Raw genomic sequence first — 19101 nt, forward strand, 5'->3', positions numbered from 1 at the left:
CGTATCACTGCTACAAAGTCAATAAGCCCTGTTATTACCTGACTTCATTTAGGGAGACACCGCGTTTCGACCCCTGAACTGGAAAATATACACTTCTACCAGTTCCTAAACAGCCTGCAGCTGGTTCAACAAGAATTTCCACCGCCAGTCACCAGAAACACAAAAAAGGGTACGTCGAAAGTCAAAAGTGAGTCAGAAAAAACTCTTCTAGTTCCCACAGAAACAAATATGACTTATTGTCTTCGATCCTGCGAAGTCTGTTTCTCTCGTTGAACCTCACCTCCATGATCTGATACTATCTTCTCGACCACATGTATGCAACTTAGGCCTCAACCTTGTTTACAAAAACTGAAAAACTACTCAGCACTCCACACCCATATGCAAGAAAGGAACCAGTCAGTTCCTTCAGGTTTCCACACTAAAAGAAATACCTATTTTGTGGATCGTGGTGAAATACTAAGTCTCTGAACACGGAAATCAACAATATTCTCGAATCAGCGCCTCTGCTCCAGAGATCTAATCACGTCAGCATCAACGATGGTTGCCAAACGACTTCCCCAATTTCTTGAAGTCCAACCCACTCCACGGAGTTATCGTAATTCCGTGCCTACCAACCAACCAACAACAGGAGTGGAACACTGACGGTTCCACTAACTGATTAGAGAACGTAAACTTCTTTGCCAAGGTCTCTAATAACCTTTATCATTTATAATCGTTTTCAATAATCAGTGTTACCATCTTCAGATCTGGAAGGCATTTATACAGTGTAGCTATATACAAAGCAGTTGTAGCATACTGTATCAGGTACAATATAAAAGAAAAACCTGAAATACAACATACCTCGACAGACAGGTTATTGCATATTTCTTAAAACAGGAGTAAGAGTACTGTTTCACATGAACTGGCAGGTACGTAACAGACTAGAAGACTGATGCGTCGGCATCTCAAAACTGAAACTGCTGTTTACAGAGTTATGCCAAAGGCCTTGCCGCAATGGTAACAACGGTTCCCGCAAGATCACTGGAGCGCTGTCGGACTTGGCTAGCACTTGGATGGGTCAACGTCCTGGTCTGCCGAATGCTGTTGGCAAGCGGAGTGCACGCACCCTTTCTGAGGCCAAATGTGGAGCTACTTGATTGAGAAGTAACGGCACCTGTCACGAAAACTGACAACGGCAGGGAGAGCGGTGTGCTGACCACATGTCCCTCCGTATCCGCATCCGGGGACGCCTAAGGGTTGAGGATGACACGGCAGCCTGTTTGTTTTTTTATCTACACAGTTATTCACAACATACATATCTGTCTTATGTCAGTCACAACAGAGCACTTGATTGCAGCCAGGGCGCTAGACTGGCAGGTGTGAGCGATAAAGATAGACGTTGACAATTGGACCGACAGGTGTCGCAGTTGTTAGCTGTATATTCTTGCTTGATTTATTTGATTAGATTACAGTGTGCTAGCCAACACGTGGACGAAAATAAATCTAAACACATTTTTACAAAGTTATTGCCAACAACTAATTAAGGCAGATTCTAAAAAATAATTCTTATAGCGTTAATTACTCAGTGCACTTATGTAAAAGCTGAATGCATATTTGGTTCAGTTACCGTAAACTGATATACAATAGATTAATTAACACAGGATTTAACATTTACAAAAAACACAGATAACCTACAGAGCCATTAAAACATTTAAAAAATATTAACAATTTTTACAAATCTTTAAGAAAGCAAGAGTACAAATTATAGTCTGGGATTCTGAAATTTCATTAAAACTACAGCGTAAGCTGTGATTACATCTAAAGTAACGACAGTGTACTCAAATTATAACGAAGTCAAAAATTTTATTGTAAAATGCGTGTTCATAATTATCAGCAAGGTAAAGTCGTTTGGGTAATCCGGGCTTCTACCATCTCATTTAAGAAGCAGTGGAAGCTGTGGCTACGTCCAAAGTAATGGTACTCATACAGTACCATAGTAAAACGAGAATTAAAAAGAATTCTTTAATTTTTTTAAAGATGTGGAGATACAGTTATCAGCAGGGCTGCTCCCACTTACAGCACTTCTCTATAAAGCACTGTTTCCTTCTACGACTTTTCACAAGGTTATTTCTAGTAGGTGCTGGAAGAACAACTGCCATAATTGGGAAGACTCTTGCCTTAAGCATTACAGTGGGTCACGACCACAACCCACTTATAAGGATTGAGGAAGAACGACTGATGACCCCGATGCTAGACAAAGCTTCCCTCCTCCGTGTGCCGAAACATGGGTCTGGAATCTGCAATAGCCAAGAGGACGAGCCAGTGGACGAGGTTAGGCAAGATCAATGACATTGTGTCAATATGGAGAGTTGCAACAACTACACCCGTCATTACTGCCGAAAACGTAATCATATGAGCTTGCTTTAATAGCCGGACACTTCCACTGCACAACATTCTCATAGGTCCATTGATAGCAGTCACCTTCAGCGGACTGGGGATCGCTTCATTTAGGGCACCTGTCTGTTGGGCAGAAACATATTTGAAGACTCTATCCTTCAAATAACCCATCAGAAATAATGAAACCAGTTGAGATCGGGACGATAAGGGCGCCTTTGCATACCATGTCCAGTGAATGCTACGGTGTGTAAGGCGTCGATCCACGATGTCTGAATGTCGCCCGAAGGAATTGGAAGACGTCTGCAGTGCGGTATGGACGTGCTCCATCCTGCGTGAACCGGTAGTTTCAGGGCATTCGGCGGCGGCGTCTTGTAGCCGGTACAAATTCATGATCCAGGACTTGTCTGTATTTGTCTTCTCCGACAGGTTTGTCACTAAAAATGAGTCCAATAATGCAACGTGCACAAATTTAGCACCAAACAGCGACTTTTGTGGAAGAAACGGAGCAGCAGCTTCAACGTATGAATTCACAGTACCACTGTTTCAGTGTTAATGCTCCCACTCGGAAATGTGAACTAGACATCAGCAAGTGAGCTGTAGAATTTTTAGTGCTACAATACAACAGTATCACAAGGAGAGTCGCTTGCAGTATACAATTAACTACGGTAGACAGACACTTCCTATCATCTCATGTGCACCACCCTATACATGGGTAGCATGAAAAGTACGTACTAAATCAGCAGCTTTTAACGGAGAACACTACATTATGGCCAATATATGTTAAGGCCAAGGGAAAATGTATAGCTTGCCTAATGCAGTGAACAGCTCACAGTGCTGGAAAATATCTTTTAACCGATGTTACCTAATGCCGTCGTATATCGCAAAACACTAAGTAGCGCATTCTCTTTTCACTGTTAAATAATACTGAGCACCATTACAGAATCAACTTCTAGATTCGTATAACTTTATCGACTATGATCACTCGTTAATCTCTGCTGTTGTCTTGATAAGAATAGCGAATCACATTTTTCGTGTAGAAAACCAAACATGTATGCAGGGTAATTTTTCCTGGTGTGTTTCAGCTATCTCAAGATGTACCCGCAGCGCAGCCGGATGACAGCGGGGGCGGCGACGGCGGTGGAGGGGGCGGCGAGGGCGGCAGTGGGGGCGGGAGGGGGTGGGGGAGGGGACGCAGGAGCGACGGACAGCCCAAGGAGAGCAGCGCCTACCGCTACATCAAGGTGCGTGTCTCGCAGGAGCAGCACATTAGATTGCCGACATGGCGTTTGTCCAGCAGCTCTGAAATACAGTTCCACACACAAGCGGACTGTGTACGTAGTATTTATTTTGGAAGTAGTGTTTATTTTATCTTATTTGCTTGAAAATACTGTAGATTCACAATGAACCCGCCTCGCACTTCAAAATCACACTCGTGCCGGTAGAGGTACTAAACTAGCAGTCGAAACAATTCAGAGGTGTGCTTCTCTGTTTTCTTACAAGTTGTTTCGATTAGTGCGCGAGCCTTACGGGAATGATCAATGAAAAATGGGAATTGCAGGAGGGAAGAAGGCGTTCTTGTCGCAAAACGCTATTGAGAAAGTTTAAAGAATCGCCGTTTGTGACAGACTTCAGAAAGATTCTACTACAACTACACTGAATCACCGGGGAAACTGGTGTAGGTATGCGTATTCAAATACAGAGATATGTAAACAGGCAGAATACGGCGCTGCGGTCGGCAACGCCTTAATAAGAGTGTCTGGAGCAGTTGTTAGTTCGGCTACTGCTCCTACAATGGCAGGTTATCAAGATTTACTTGAGTTTCAACGCGGTGTTATAGTCGGTGCACGAGCGATGGGACACAGCATCTCCGCGGTAGTGATGAAGTGGGGATTTTCCCGTACGACCATTTCACGAGCGTAATGTGAATATCAGGAATCCGATAAAACACCAAATCTCCGACATAGCTGTGGCCGGAAAAAGACTCCTGCAAGAACGGGACCAACGGCCACTGAAGAGAATCATTCAGCCTGACAGAAGTGCAACCCTTCCACAATTTGCTGCAGATTTCAGTGCTAAGCCATCAACAAGTGTCAGCGTGTGAACCATTCAACGAAACATTACCGATATGGGCTTTCGGAGCTGAAGGCCCATTCGTGTACCCTTGATGACTACACTACACAAAGCTTTACGGCTCGCCTGTACCCGTCAGCACCGACGTTGGACTATCCGTCACTGGTAACAAGTTGGTGGTCGGACGAGTCACGCTTTAAATTTTATCGAGCGGATGGACGTGTACAGGTATGGAGACCACCTCATGAATCCATGAAACCTGTATGTCAGCAAGGAACTGTTCAAGCTGGTGGAGGCTCTGTAATGGTGTGGGGCATGTGCAGTTGGAGTGATAATAGACCCCTGATACGTCTAGATACGACTCTGACAGTTGACACGTACGTAAGCATCCTGTCTGATCACCTGCATCCATTCATGTCCATTGTGCATTCCGACGGACTTGGGCATTTCCAGCAGTACAATGCGACACCCTGCACGTCCAGAATTTCTACAGATTGGCTCCAGGAACACTCTTCTGAGTTTAAGCACTTCCTCTGGCCACCAAACTCGCCAGACATGAACATTATTGAGCATATCTGGGATGTCTTGCAACGTTCTGTTCAGAAGAGATCTCCACCCCTTCGCACTCTTACAGATTTACGGACAGCCAAGCAGGTTTCATGGTGTCAATTCCCTCCAAAACTACCTCAGACATTAGTCGAGTACATGCCACGTCGTGTTGCGTCACTTCTGCAAGCTTTCGGGGGCCCTACACGATATTAGGCAAGTGTACCAGTTTCTTCGGCTCTCGAGTGTAACACACTTCTCGCGCAAGGACTGCCAAGCAAAATAAGAAAAGTCAGAACTCTGTTTCGGAATGGATCCGGTAAAGTACCGATCAGCAGTGGTACGGGGATTCTCCATCGTATATCGTATGGTAGTTTATGGTTTAAGTACGTAAGTAAAGATTTAGGTCTTATGAAAATGCCTGGATTAATTCCTTTCTTTCTATTCTTCTCCGTATTCTTTCTGCTTCCTCCAGTTTACTTCTTTCTTCCAAAGGTCCAGACACATTCCTACAGAGGGTTAAAAAATTATTTCGTACTTTGAGAGGTGGCAACATGCCCAAAACAAGAAAAACTATCCACCAAACATGGCCCCTAAAATGCATACCTTAAAAGCTGTGACAATTGGTCATCTTTGCGGATGCAACGCACATCTACTGAATGGAGCAAACAAATGAGTAAACAAATAAGAGCACGTTATTAGGGTAGTGTGTAACAACAGAGCTTCTAATGGAGATGCGATTCATGTATGATGCAGCAACAGCCTATTTTCTCCGAAATGGCTGTGGACACCTCACAGAGACGTGTAATGGCCAACGGATTGTTCGGAAAAGTCCATTATATGCACTAGTTAGCTCCACTTTAATCCCTAGGATTTTTGGTTAGGGGGACAATGAAACCTTTCGTGTACGCATTTACCATTAACGATGTACGAACCCTACAGTGACCGCCATCAGTGCTTGCCAGCGCATTCGTAACCAACTTAGAGTTTTTCAGTAGAAGAGCTGTGTTTCATAGTAGCGAAAACGATCAAGTGCTCCTAGCTCTTAATACATGCATTTTAAAGCCCATGTTTACCGGACTTCATCTCCTCATTACTTCAACTCGGGAGAGCAACCATTTGAATCCGTGTCCAGCTATCCAGATTTAGGTTTTTCGTTATTTCCTTAAAAGAGACAAATGCCGGTATTGTTCCTTTCAGAGGGTATGGCTGAGTTCCTTCCTCATCCCTGAAATATTTCGAGCTTGTGTTCCGCCTCTAAAAACTTCGATGCCGACAAGACATTAAAACCCTTATCTTCTTTCCTTCCCTTCTTTACATCCATCTTCATCGACCCGTAATTCGCCTAAGCGACATCGAATAGAAAGAAGTGCACCAGGCGGCCCAGCAACCCCACGCGTGGCCTCCTGACCAACAATGACTAACCATCATTTCATTTTACCACCTCTCAGAATGTGGACTAGGTTTTTTAAGCCCCTGTGCATTGGCAATAATCTTCTTTAACCATCTACAATGATGATTACGTATCACTAGATAATTTATGCAGCGTGTTCCTGGGGGAATGCTCCATATCCAGGGATATGACAGGAATGATCATTCGAAGCAAAAAGGTATAGCAATCATGGGATCTAAAATGCATCCCTTAAGTTATGAGCACTTTTTCATCTTCAGTAGTGTGAAACAAATCTCTTCTCCTGCAAGTTCTTTGCTTTCCACAGATTCGAAGAAGGTAGTATGAAGCAAAGCTAGAAAATATTACCCAGTAAACATCACTAAAATGCATACCTTAAGACCTATGAGAATTTTTTTCCGTTGTTGTTGTTGTGGTCTTCAGTCGTGAGACTGGTTTGATGCAGCTCTCCATGCTACTCTATCCTATGCAAGCTTCTTTATCTCCCAGTACCTACTGCAGTCTACATCCTTCTGAATCTGCTTAGTGTATTCATCTCTTGGTCCCCCTCTACGATTTTTACCCTCCGCGCTGCCCTCCAGTACTAAATTTGTGATCCCTTGATGCCTCAGAACATGTTCTACCAACCGATCCCTTCTTCTACTCAAGTTGTGCCACAAACTCCTCCCAAATTCTATTCAATACCACCTCATTAGTTATGTGATCTACCCATCTAATCTTCAGCATTCTTCTGTAGCACCACATTTCGAAAGCTTCTATTCTCTTCTTGTCCAAACTATTTATCGTCCATGTTTCAATTCCATACATGGCTACACTCCATACAAATACTTTCAGAAACGACTTCCTGACACTTAAATCAACACTCGATATTAACAAATTTCTCTTCTTCAGAAATGCTTTCCTTGCCATTGCCAGTGTACATTTTATATCCTCTCTACTTCGACCATCATCAGTTATTTTGCTCCCCAAACAGCAAAACTCCTTTACTACTTTAAGTGTCTCATTTCCTAATCTAATTCCCTCAGCATCACCCGACTTAATTCGACTACATTCCATTATCCTCGTTTTGCTTTTGTTGATGTTCATCTTATACCCTCCTTTCAAGACATTATCCTTTCCGTTCAACTGCCCTTCCAAGTTCTTTGCTGTTCTGACAAATTACAATGTCATCGGCGAAACTCAAAGTTTTTATTTCTTCTCCCTGAATTTTAATACCTACTCCAAATTTTTCTTTTGTTTCCTTTACTGCTTGCTCAATATACAGATTGAATAGCATCGGGGAGAGGCTACAACCCTGTCTCACTCCCTTCCAAACCACTGCTTCCCTTTCATGTTCCTCCACTCTTATAACTGCCATCTGGTTTCTGTACAAATTGTAAATAGCCTTTCGCTCCCTGTATTTTACCCCTGCCACCTTCAGAATTTGAAAGAGAGTATTCCAGTCAACATTGTCAAAAGCTTTCTCTAAGTCTACAAATGCTAGAAAAGTAGGTTTGCCTTTCCTTAATCTTTCTTCTAAGATAAGTCGTAGGGTCAGTATTGCCTCTCGTGTTCCAACATTTCTACGGAATCCAAACTGATCTTCCCCGAGGGCGGCTTCTACCAGTTTTTCCATTCGTCTGAAAGAATTCGCGTTAGTATTTTGCAGCTGTGACTTATTAAACTGTAGCACAGTAGCGAAGGTGAAAAAGTGATTATAACTCTTAAGGATGCATTTTAGAGCCTGTGTTTACCAGGAGTTTTGCTGCCGATGATCGTGCTTCTCATATCCTTGAAAATTGTTCATTCCTCCTGGGGCACACCATTTTTTCTTAAAGTTTCTTGACTTAATTCTTCTTACAGTGATGTTTTTCATTGGTTAACAGGCTACCCAACAATTTTGTACAGTTAATATATCAGAGTGTTCCCTATTTTGATATTTGATGTGAAGTATCAGCACAACTGCTCCTACATCGTAACCCATAGCGCACTAGCTTCCGAGACACGTCAGGTTAGGTAGAGCCGGATTAAATCCACGCGGCGGATTAACGACCGTGGATTGATAACACCGGACAGTCTGAGTACGGTTTTTAAGCTGTTTCACACGCTTGTCCAGATAAATGTTGGGGTGGTACACTAATTCCACCTCAGAGACTTTTTTTTTAAGTCATCAGTCTTCTAAGCGGTATGACGCGACGCGCAGTGAATTCCTCTTCTGTGATGACGTCTTCGTCTCGGAGTGGCACTTGCAACCAACGTTCTCAATTATTTGCTTGATATACAGGGTGAGTCACCTAACGTTACCGCTGGATATATTTCGTAAACCATATCAAATGCTGACGAACCGATTCCATAGACCGAACGTGAGGAGAGGGGCTAGTGTAATTGTTTAATACAAACCATACAAAAATGCACGGAAGTATGTTTTTTAACACAAACCTACGTTTTTTGAGATGGAACAACGTTAGTTTTGTTAGCACATCTGAACATATAAACAAATAGGTAATCAGTGCCGTTTGTTGCATTGTAAAATGTTAATTACATCCGGAGATATTGTAACCTAAAGTTGACGCTTGAAACATTGTCCTCACTTCATTGCAGGGGCCCAAACTGCTGCAACATACATCGCGTTTCTACAGAATGATCTGCCAACGTTGCTCGAAAATGTCCCACTGGAAACGCGTCGACGTATGTGGTATCAGCATGATGGTGCACCTGCACATTCCGCAATTAACACTAGGCTGACCCTTGACAGGATGTTCGACGGGCGTTTCATAGGACGTGGAGGACGCATAAATTGGCCAGCCCGTTCTCCTGATCTTAAACCTCTGGACTTCTTTCTGTGGGGTACGTTAAATGAGAATGTGTACCGTGATGTGCCTACAACCCCAGAGGATATGAAACAACGTATTGTGGCAGCCTGCGGCGACATTACTCCAGATGTACTGCGGCGTGTACGACATTCATTACGCCAGAGATTGCAATTGTGTGCAGCAAATGATGGCCACCTCATTGAACATCTGTTGGCCTGACATGTCGGGACACACTCTATTCCACTCCGTAATTGAAAACGGAAACCACGTGTGTACGTGTGCCTCACCCCTCATGACAATGTACATGTGCGTCAGTGAAAAAGACCAATAAAAAGGTGTTAGCATGTGGACGTAATGTGCTCTTCCAGTCTCTTCTGTACCTAAGGACCATCACCGTTCCCTTTGGATCCCTACGTAATTCGGTGCTCTCCGATACACACGATCGAACAGCGGAGGAGTGGTACACAAGCGTCAACTTTAGAGTACAATATCTCCGGATGTAATTAACATTTTACAATGCAACAAACGGCACTGATTACGTATTTGTTTATATGTTCAGATGCGCTAACAAAACTAACGGGGTTCCATTTAAAAAACCGCAGGTTTGTGTTAAAAAACATACTTCCGTGCATTTTTTTATGGTTTGTAGTAACTAATTACACTAGCCCCTCTCCTCACGTTCGGTCTGTGGAATCGATTCGTCAGTATTTGATGTGGTTTACGAAATATATCCAGCGGTACTGTTAGGTGACTCACCCTGTATATACCAATCGCTGTCTTCCCCTACAATTTTTGCTCTCTACAGCTCCCTCTAGTACTATGGAAGTTATTGCCAGACGTCTTACCAGACGTCCTACCATCCTGTCTCTTCTTCTGTTTCCCATATATTCCTTTCCTCGCCGATTCTCCGGAGAACCTCCTCATTCCTTACCTTACCCGTCCACCTAATTTTCGACGATTTTCTGCAGCACTACATCTCAAACGCATCGAGTCTCTTTTTATTTTGTTTTTATTTCAGTCCATGTTTCACTATCACACAAAGCTGTGTTGCAAATGTACATTCAGAGAAATTTGTTCCTCAAATTATGGCCTATGTTTGATACCAATAGCCTGCTCTTGGCCTGGAATGCCCTTTTTGCCACTCCTACACTGCTTTTTATGTCCAGCTTGCTCCGTCCGTGAAGTGTTATTTTGCTGCCTAGGTAGCAGAATTCGCTAACTTCATCTATTTCCTGATAAACAATCATGATAAGTTTCTCGCTATTTTCGCTTCTGCCACTTCTCATTACTTTCGTCTATCTCCTATTTACTCTCAAGGCATATTCTGTACACATTAGACTGTTCATTCCATTCAGTAGATCCTGTAACTCTTCTTCATTTTCACTGAGTACAGCAATGTCATCAGCGAATCTGATCACTGATATCCGTTCATCATGAATTGTAATTTCACTTTTGAACCTCTCTTTTATTTTCGTCATTGCCTCTTCGATGTATAGATGGAACAGCAGGTGCGAAATATTACATCCCTGTGTTACGTCCTTTTTAATCCGAGCACTTCATTCTTGGTCTTCCACTCTTATTATTCCCTCTTGGCTCTAGTTTATATTTATATTACACGTCTTTCCGCGTAGCTTACCCCTATTTTTCTCAGAATGTCTAGCATCTTGCACCATTTGATATTGTCGAACGCTTTTTCCAGCTCGCCAGTTCTATGAACATGTCTTGATTTGTCTTTAGAATTTCTTCCATTAAAAGACGTAGCTTCAGAATTGCACCTCTGGTACCTTTACCTTTCCTTATGCCAAACTGATCCTCAGCATCTTGGATACTTGAGTGGTTAAGTTGAAAGTGTGATAATTCTCACACTTGTCGGCTGTTGCAATATTTGGAATTGTGTTAATGATGTTTGTCCGAAAGTCTGATGGTATATCGCAAGTCTCATACACTCTACATACCGTCGCGAATGGTCGTTTTGTTGCTACTTTCCCCAACGACTTTAGAAAATCTGATGAAATGTTATCTATTCCTTCTGCCTTATTCGAGTCAGAGCTCTTCCAAATACTGATTCTAATACTGGATTACCTATATATTCCATGTCGACTCCTCTTTCTTCTTCCATCACGTCATCGTACAAGTCTTCCCCTTCATGAAGGCCTTCAAAGTACTCCTTCCACTTATCCACTTTCTCCTCAGCGAAACTGCCAATGCACTCTTGAAACTTCCTGGTCGATCAAAACTGTGTGCCAGACCGAGTCTCGAACTCGGGACCTATGCCTTTCACAGGGAAGTCCTCTACCATCCGGGGTACCACAAGCACGACTCACGACCCATCCTCACAGCTTTACTTCCACCAGTACCTCGTCTCCTACCTCCCACAGCTCTCGTGCAGATCTTGCAGAATTAGAAAGTTTCATATCAGCGCACATTCCGCTGCGTAGTGAAAACTTCAATCTGGAAGCATCTCCCAGGCTGTGGCTTAGCCATGTCTCCACAATATCCTTTCACCCAGGGGTGCTAGTTCTGCAAGATCTGCAGGAGAGCTTCTGTGAAGTTTGGAAGGTAGGAGACGAGGTACTGTTGGATGAGTCAGTTCTTACGACGATCATTTGCTTTTAGATTTCTTCACATTTTTCATGTAGCTATTTTGCCTTAGCTTCCCTGCACTTTCTATTTATTTCATTCGTAAGTGACTTGTATTTCTGTGTTTCTTAAGTTCGCTGAACATTTTTGACTTCCTTCTTTCGTCGATCAGCTGAAGTATTTCTTCTGTTAGCAACCAATAAAACTAAATCTGCTGTTGATGCACTGTCGCCCAACACCGAGAGAGCGGCTAAAAGTGGGCATTCCAGCAAGATGTGGACGACAGTCATATGTGAGTCACAGTGACCCAACACCGAGGCCGGCCGCTGTGGCCGAGCGGTTCTAGTCGCTTTATTCCGAAACCGTTATGCTGCTACGGCCGCAGGCTCGCATCTTGCCTCGGGCATGGATGTGTGTGATGTCATTAGGTTAGTAAGGTTTAAGTAGTTCTAAGTCTAGGGGACTGATGACCTCAGATGTTAAGTCCCACAGTGCTTAGAGCCATTTGAACGTTGCGACGGAGGAGGTAGCCATGTGTTAGCCTCATATGGCCAATGCGGAGCCGTCAGAGAACCACAGAGTCCCTGCGAGAGGCCTACATGGAGGTCTTCCACACATTCGTAGTCTCCTTAAGGACAAGCAGTTTCTTGTGCGTACTGAGATTACACCGTTCCGTCTGCCAAAGCTGAAAAATCTTGCCGCGTAATCATGATCGAAGGTCAGTTACAGGGATGCCGATCTCCAGAAGCGGTTTCTTTGTAACCTGTTTGGCCAGGTTCATTTCCTGGGATTCCGACGTAGCTTGGGATCCACACAAACACGGCAACGACTGGACCGTTCCATGGCATAGATGTACTCCTGGATGGTCGCTACCAAAGTATGGCGTGGTAGCACTGGTCGATAGCTTGTAGGATGCTCAAGGAGTCAGTATAGAGAAGAAACGAGCCCGCCAGGGCATTAGCAGAAGCGCTCAAGATCACGAGAAATGGCCGCCAGCTCTGCAGTGAAAACACTGCAGCCATCTAGCAAGGAGTGCCGTTCAGTATGTCCTCCATGAACATACGCGAAGCCAACGTGACCATCAGCCATAGAGCCGTCAGTGTAAACTACTTCATGGTCCCGGTACATATCAAGAATCGAGAGGAAGTGACTGCAGAGAGCTGCGGAGTTAACTGAGCCCTTAGGGCCATGTGAAAGGTCCAAGCGAAGCTTCCGCCTAGGTATACGTGAATGGACCTCGAGTATAGATGGTAAAGGCAAGGACTCCACTTCAGACAGATGAGACTGGGCGCGAACCTCAATCTTAAGCCCTGACCTGGGCATCCGATGCGGGAGATGAACCGCCGTGAATGGGAAAAGAAGATGGTGATTCGGATGCTCGAGAGAATTATGAATGTGTACAACGTAACTGGCGAGCGTGCTTGGGTAGCTCAGTTTCCCGCGAAAGGCAAAGGTCCCGAGTTCGAGTCTCGGTCCGACACACAGTTTTAATCTGCCACGAGGTTTCTGTTTTACTATTTCTTGAGATATGCTGAGCTTCACAGAAATGTTAACGTATTCCAGGTTGCAATTACAAATCCTTTGTTACACCTAATTATCAGAGAAAATTGCTTAGTGTCATATTTCCATTTCCGGGTCCTGGTATCCGATTTCCATGATAAACCATTCGCTTACTTTCCTCTCACTCATCATTAAAGGCTAAAGTGGTTGAGACTCTTTGCAGGATACTGGTTACGATGGTTTCTCTGAATCTTCCGTGCCCACATGTTCATCGTATACGACGGTACTGGATCGCCGTTACGGTTTTTTCTTAGCTCGCGGACACTAGGTAGTTCACTCTCAGTCTATTCAAAAGAGAATGTTAATACCACGGATCCCTTCGTGTTCGTTCATGTGGACCACATAAAACGCTCACCCTTCACCATGGTGCTGCCTAACTCAGACGAATATCGCGTCAGCACAGCAATGATGTTTGGTATTGGTGATCAAAAAGTCTCTCCGCAGTGCCGTATAATTGTTAGCCGTGCGTGTCGTATGATTGTTCGCCTGCTTGGGTTACTTTCCTTCAAGTGGACTCTCCCAACATTCCACTGTTTCGTCTATCTCAGACAGCGTCAGTAGTACCGTTGGTGTGTGTCGTTTCGTGTTGACGTGAACGTTTAAGTTTAGTTTCTTTGTTCGCTTGTTTCGTTTTTGTCACTGTTAAAATGCTAACCATTGAAGAACGTGTGTTTTTAGTCGAACAAGTGTTCAAAGCTGGCGGTAAATACACAGTTTCAGTTCGTCAAACATTAAATTCAGTTTTCCCGGACACAACACTCCCACATCGCGATACTGTGCGAGATTTGATTAACAAATTTCGAAGTTCGAGTTCAGTGACAATTGCACCGAGAAGTGGTCGTCCTCGCATTTTGTTTGACGATAAACTACTCGATATTTCCGATAAAATGTCCATGAGTTCGAACAAGTCAGTAAAAAAACTCGCCCAGGAAATTGGCGTTAGTGTCGGAACGGCCCACCCAGCTGAAAGGAAAAAATTAGAACTTTTCCCATATGAAGTGACAGTCGTGCAAGAACTGAAAAATGCTGATCATGGCAAGAGACTGCATTATTGTCAATGGTTCAAAAATTTCGTTCAACAAAATGGAAGGGATATTCGTAATGAAACGTTTTTTACTGATGAGGCGTGGTTTCAATTATCCGGGTACATGAAATCGCAAAATTATCGTATGGGGAGTACTGCAAATCCATTGTGTATTCATGAGGAACTACTTCATTCTGTGAAAATAGGAGTTTGGATTGCAATTTCTAGACGTCTGATTGTGGGTCCCATATTTTTCAACGCACAACGATACTGCAGTGATATTCTGTACCCATTCATAGGAGAACTTGTGTTAGGCGAAATACTGGACGGTTATTTTCAACAAGATGGTCCAACCGCGCATACAGCTCGCGTTTCAATGTCACTGCTTGCTGATGTTTTTAGTGATCGCATAATTTCACAGCGATTTTGGCCTCCCCGATCGCCTGACCTAACACCGCCTGACTTTTTCTTCTGGGGTGCAGCGAAAGCAACTGTCTATAAAAACCGTCCAAAATCCATCGATGAATTGAAAACCGCAATATCCACTTTCACTGCTTCTGTTACAGAAGAAATGTTACAGCTTGAGTTTGGAAACATGATTAGACTAATTGAATTGTGTATTCAACAACAGAGGGAGACTTTCAACACTTAATGTGAAAATTTGTAAGTAAAAATGAATATTCACCAAATTAATAACTTGTATTTCACTGAGATTCATTTCGGTATATTCACTGCGGCATAAGGCACGCGCGGCTAACAATCGTACGGCACTGCGGAGTGACTTTTTGAACACCCAGTAGTGTATCCCCGGCGATGAGCTGCCTCGTCGCAGCGAGAGGTAGTCTTATTACTTACTAAAACTTTCTCTGTTGTCCTGTTGTCACTGAAATATTCCTTTCTTCTCTCGAAATTAGTTAGCCACAGACATAACCCAAATAATATTGCTTACATGTTAATAACAGTTTCGATTTAATATGCCTTCGCTCATTCACAGATCTCTGTTAGATATGTTGACAAGGGATCATATCCTTACTCCAACATTTGCCTGCTTCTAGCAGTACAAAGACGTTCCAGCACCTCTTAATGTCTTCGGATGGACTGTTCAAGATGGGTACCTAAGGAAAATTTACGAGCAAAAAATCGCAACCAGCGACAACTTCTACATTTTATTTGTAGTACAATTTGAACAGCTTATATAATACACTGAATTTTTTCCAACGATTGCTGTCTGTACTTCACATAGCAATAAGTGTCCAATGACGTATTTAAAATTTCCTTTATTATCGTTATGTACGTATCTAGTACATGTGCCAATTTTGACATTTCTGTGTGTAAAAATTATAGTACCATGAAGGCAGCATCCGAGGAACGTCAAATTCGCATGAAGTCTACTGCATGCTAGGATATGTGATTAGCATGTAGTCGCGAGTTACGCTTCCTGTAAGAAGAAGAATCACCTACCAGAGTTTGGAATACGACAGCAGCAGGTTCGTTACACGACATTGCTTCTCGCATTGGTCTGGAACCCACGATTGTCTTGCTAATATGGGATCCCGAGGATCAGGAGGGCCGTACTCAACACCACTCAGGGTCTCAACGGCTCCGTGCGACTAGGGCCCGAGAGGAGAGACAGTGTTTGGCCAGTCATGCAGGATCTTGCAGCCACGTCACGTACCTTAAATTAAGAATTAACTTTTTTTGCAACGAGACGTGTACGACACAGGATTTGCAACAACGTATAGAGTACCATGAAAAAAAAAAAAAGAATGAGAGCCACTACCCCCGTGATCTCTGCACATAGTGACGGTCGTATTTATTCTAAACTACCTTTTACTGACATGTCGCGAATCGCACGTATTTGCTTTCCTCTTGCAATATGAAGAATATTCCGCAAGACGTAAGACATTTCTGAAACGCCTGGTTAAATACTCAGGACAGAACAGGTAGGTGGAATTATGGAAAGGGGCCAAAAATGAGCGGCTGTCAGCTACGCTCGAACACATGTCACTTCATTTAGTTGCCCAAACATTACAGCGCAAATTTACAAGCTTAACTATCGACTGAGTATGTCACAAAATCTTATGGCTTAAGGGCACAACCTCTTTAATTTTTAAAACGGCTGAAGGCCCATGATTTAAATACACAACTACAATAAATTTTCAAAAGGCAGAAGGCCCAAAGCTTTATCCAGAAAGAAAATTTAAATTAGGCTGAAGGCCCAAACAGTCTAAGTCTTAGCAAGTAAGACGGCTGAAGGCTCATGATTGAAAAACACGACTCCAATAAATTTTCAAAAGGCAGAAGGCCCAAAGCTTTATACAAAATATTTTAAATGAGGCTGAAGGGCCAAACAATCTAAGACTTAACAAGTAAAGAATTATAATTTTAAAACGGCTGAAAACCCGTGATTAAAAAACACAACTACAATGAATTTTCAAAAGGCAGAAGGCCCAAAGCTTTATCCAAAAAAATATTTTAAATGAGGCTGAAGGCCAGAACAATGCAAGAATTGACAAGAAAGGAACCTTCAATTAAAGCGGCTGAAGGAGCATTATTTAAACCCAACTAAACGCATACAAATTCAAACCATCGGCTTCGAGCCATTAAAATACACAATTAAACACCAATAACAAAAGACAGTACAGCCAGCGGCTCTCCGGGGGTCGGTCTGCACTTGAAATATAAACGTTCGCTTAGAGGAGACAGGTAGTCGGCCCGTCTATATCCGATCCGCCAGCAACTCAACCAAGAGACAGTTAACGGACTCACCGACCACCCGACAAGGACACAAAGAACTCCAAAGCCAAAACGTAAAAGACGTAGCCGCCCACAACCAAGTATGCATAAGCTGTCAAAACTACACACACGTGTTGGACAGCGACAACACGGTGAGGAAAGGACACTACCTGAATTTAACGTTTGCGGCCACGGCAGGTAGGCGGAACGCTAACGGCCACAAGGCAGAAAATTCCGCTGGTGCACTTGGACTTCAAATAACCAAAATATTGTTAAACTCCACTGGATGGTGGCCAAACTTTCGCCAACTCGAACACTCGTTGTTACTCATGGGAATACCCCAAGAGCCATCCATGAAAACCAATGGCACAATGTGAACAGACTGGCTTCGGTAATTAAATCACCACTCAACTTTGATGCCCTGGGTCGGTGAGCCACGAACCTCATAGCAATCGAAACAGCTCCCACACACTCCGACACTGCGTAGAGACCGCCAGCGGGCCCGACCCACTGCGCCGCGCGGAGATTTCCTAGCTGATCCACACCAACCGACCGACCCCCACATATCAGCACGGAGACAGTACTAAAATAACTGAGCAGTCGACATCTCAAGCTACACACAGTTATCACGAACACTTGCACGAAGGACTAGACAATACTAACGGCAGCGACTCTGCAATAACAAGGACGAATCACGAGTCGGCACACGCAGGCAACCCATAAGCGATCGCCGGCCGACATACACGTCGTCCGACAAAACGACCGACCGATGACCAACTAAGGTGGTTCGCACTAGAGTGAGATGTATCGGAAACCGTCGGGCGAGTCATGGCTGTCCGGACCTCACTGCAGCCGCACTCCGACTGAACTTCTGCCGCGTCCTAAGCCAGGTCCGAACTGCACTGCTAGCGCCTCCCAACTCAACAGCAGACCCGGACTCACTGCTGGCACCTTCCAACTACTGCCCGACACACGACGACCGAGAAATAATAGCAGTCCCGCAAAGATAATACGGCAGGGCTTATATCGATAAGCGCTGCTGCTGCCGCTCACGGGCAGGCAAAGCAGCAACTCGGTGACACAGGTAATTGAAACTACACTACTGGCAATTAAAATTGCTACATCAAGAAGAAATGCAGATGATAAACTGGTATTATTGGACAAATATATTATACTACAACTGACATGTGATTACATTTTCACGCAATTTGGGTGCATAGATCCTGAGAAATCAGTACCCTGAACAACCACCTCTGGCCGTAATAACGGCCTTGATACACCTGGCATTGAGTCAAACAGAGCTTGGATGGCGTGTACAGGTACAGCTGCCCATGCAGCTTCAACACGATATCACAGTTCATCAAGAGTAGTGACTGGCGTATTGTGACGAGCCAGCTGCTCGGCCACCATTGACCAGACGTTTTCAATTGGTGAGAGACCTGGAGAATGTGCTGGCCAGGGCAGTAGTGGAACATTTTCTGTATCCAGAAAGGCCCGTACAGGACCTGCAACATGCGGTCGTGCATTATCCTCCTGAAATGTAGGGTTTCGCAGAGATCGAATAAAGGGTAGAGCCACGGGTCGTAACACACCTGAAATGTAACGTCCTCTGTTCAAAGTGCCGCCAATGCGAACAAGAGGTGACCGAGACGCATAACCAATGGCACCCCATACCATCATGCCGGGTGATATGCCAGTATGGCGATGACGAATACACGCTTCCAATGTGCGTTCACCGCGATGTCGCCAAAGACGGATGCGACCATCATGATGCTGTAAACAGAACCTGGATTCATCCGAAAATATGACGTTTTGCCATTCGTGCACCCAGGTTCGTCGTTGAGTACAATCGCAGGCGCTCCTGTCTGTGATGCAGCGTCAAGGGTAACCGCAGCCACGGTCTCCGAGCTGATAGTCCATGCTGCTGCAAACGTCGTCGAACTGTTCGTGCAGATGGTTGCCGTCTTGCAAACATCCCCATCTGTTGACTCAGGGATCGAGAAGTG

The 19101-nt window shown here is 44.1% G+C and overlaps 1 protein-coding gene across 1 annotated transcript in view; it reads left to right on the top strand.

The window, feature by feature from the left end:
- The window catches only part of LOC126260572 (endothelin-converting enzyme-like 1), a 398875-nt gene that overhangs the window by 241947 nt on the left and 137827 nt on the right, over positions 1 to 19101 (top strand). Inside the window, exons 5-6 of the mRNA XM_049957907.1 lie at positions 3459 to 3524; positions 3567 to 3617. Of these exons, the coding sequence (XP_049813864.1) occupies positions 3459 to 3524; positions 3567 to 3617 (117 nt within the window). The remainder of the gene's footprint in view (positions 1 to 3458; positions 3525 to 3566; positions 3618 to 19101) is intronic.

The sequence above is a fragment of the Schistocerca nitens genome, chromosome 5 (genome assembly GCF_023898315.1).
Source record: "Schistocerca nitens isolate TAMUIC-IGC-003100 chromosome 5, iqSchNite1.1, whole genome shotgun sequence".
Classification (NCBI taxonomy): Eukaryota; Metazoa; Arthropoda; class Insecta; order Orthoptera; family Acrididae; genus Schistocerca; species Schistocerca nitens.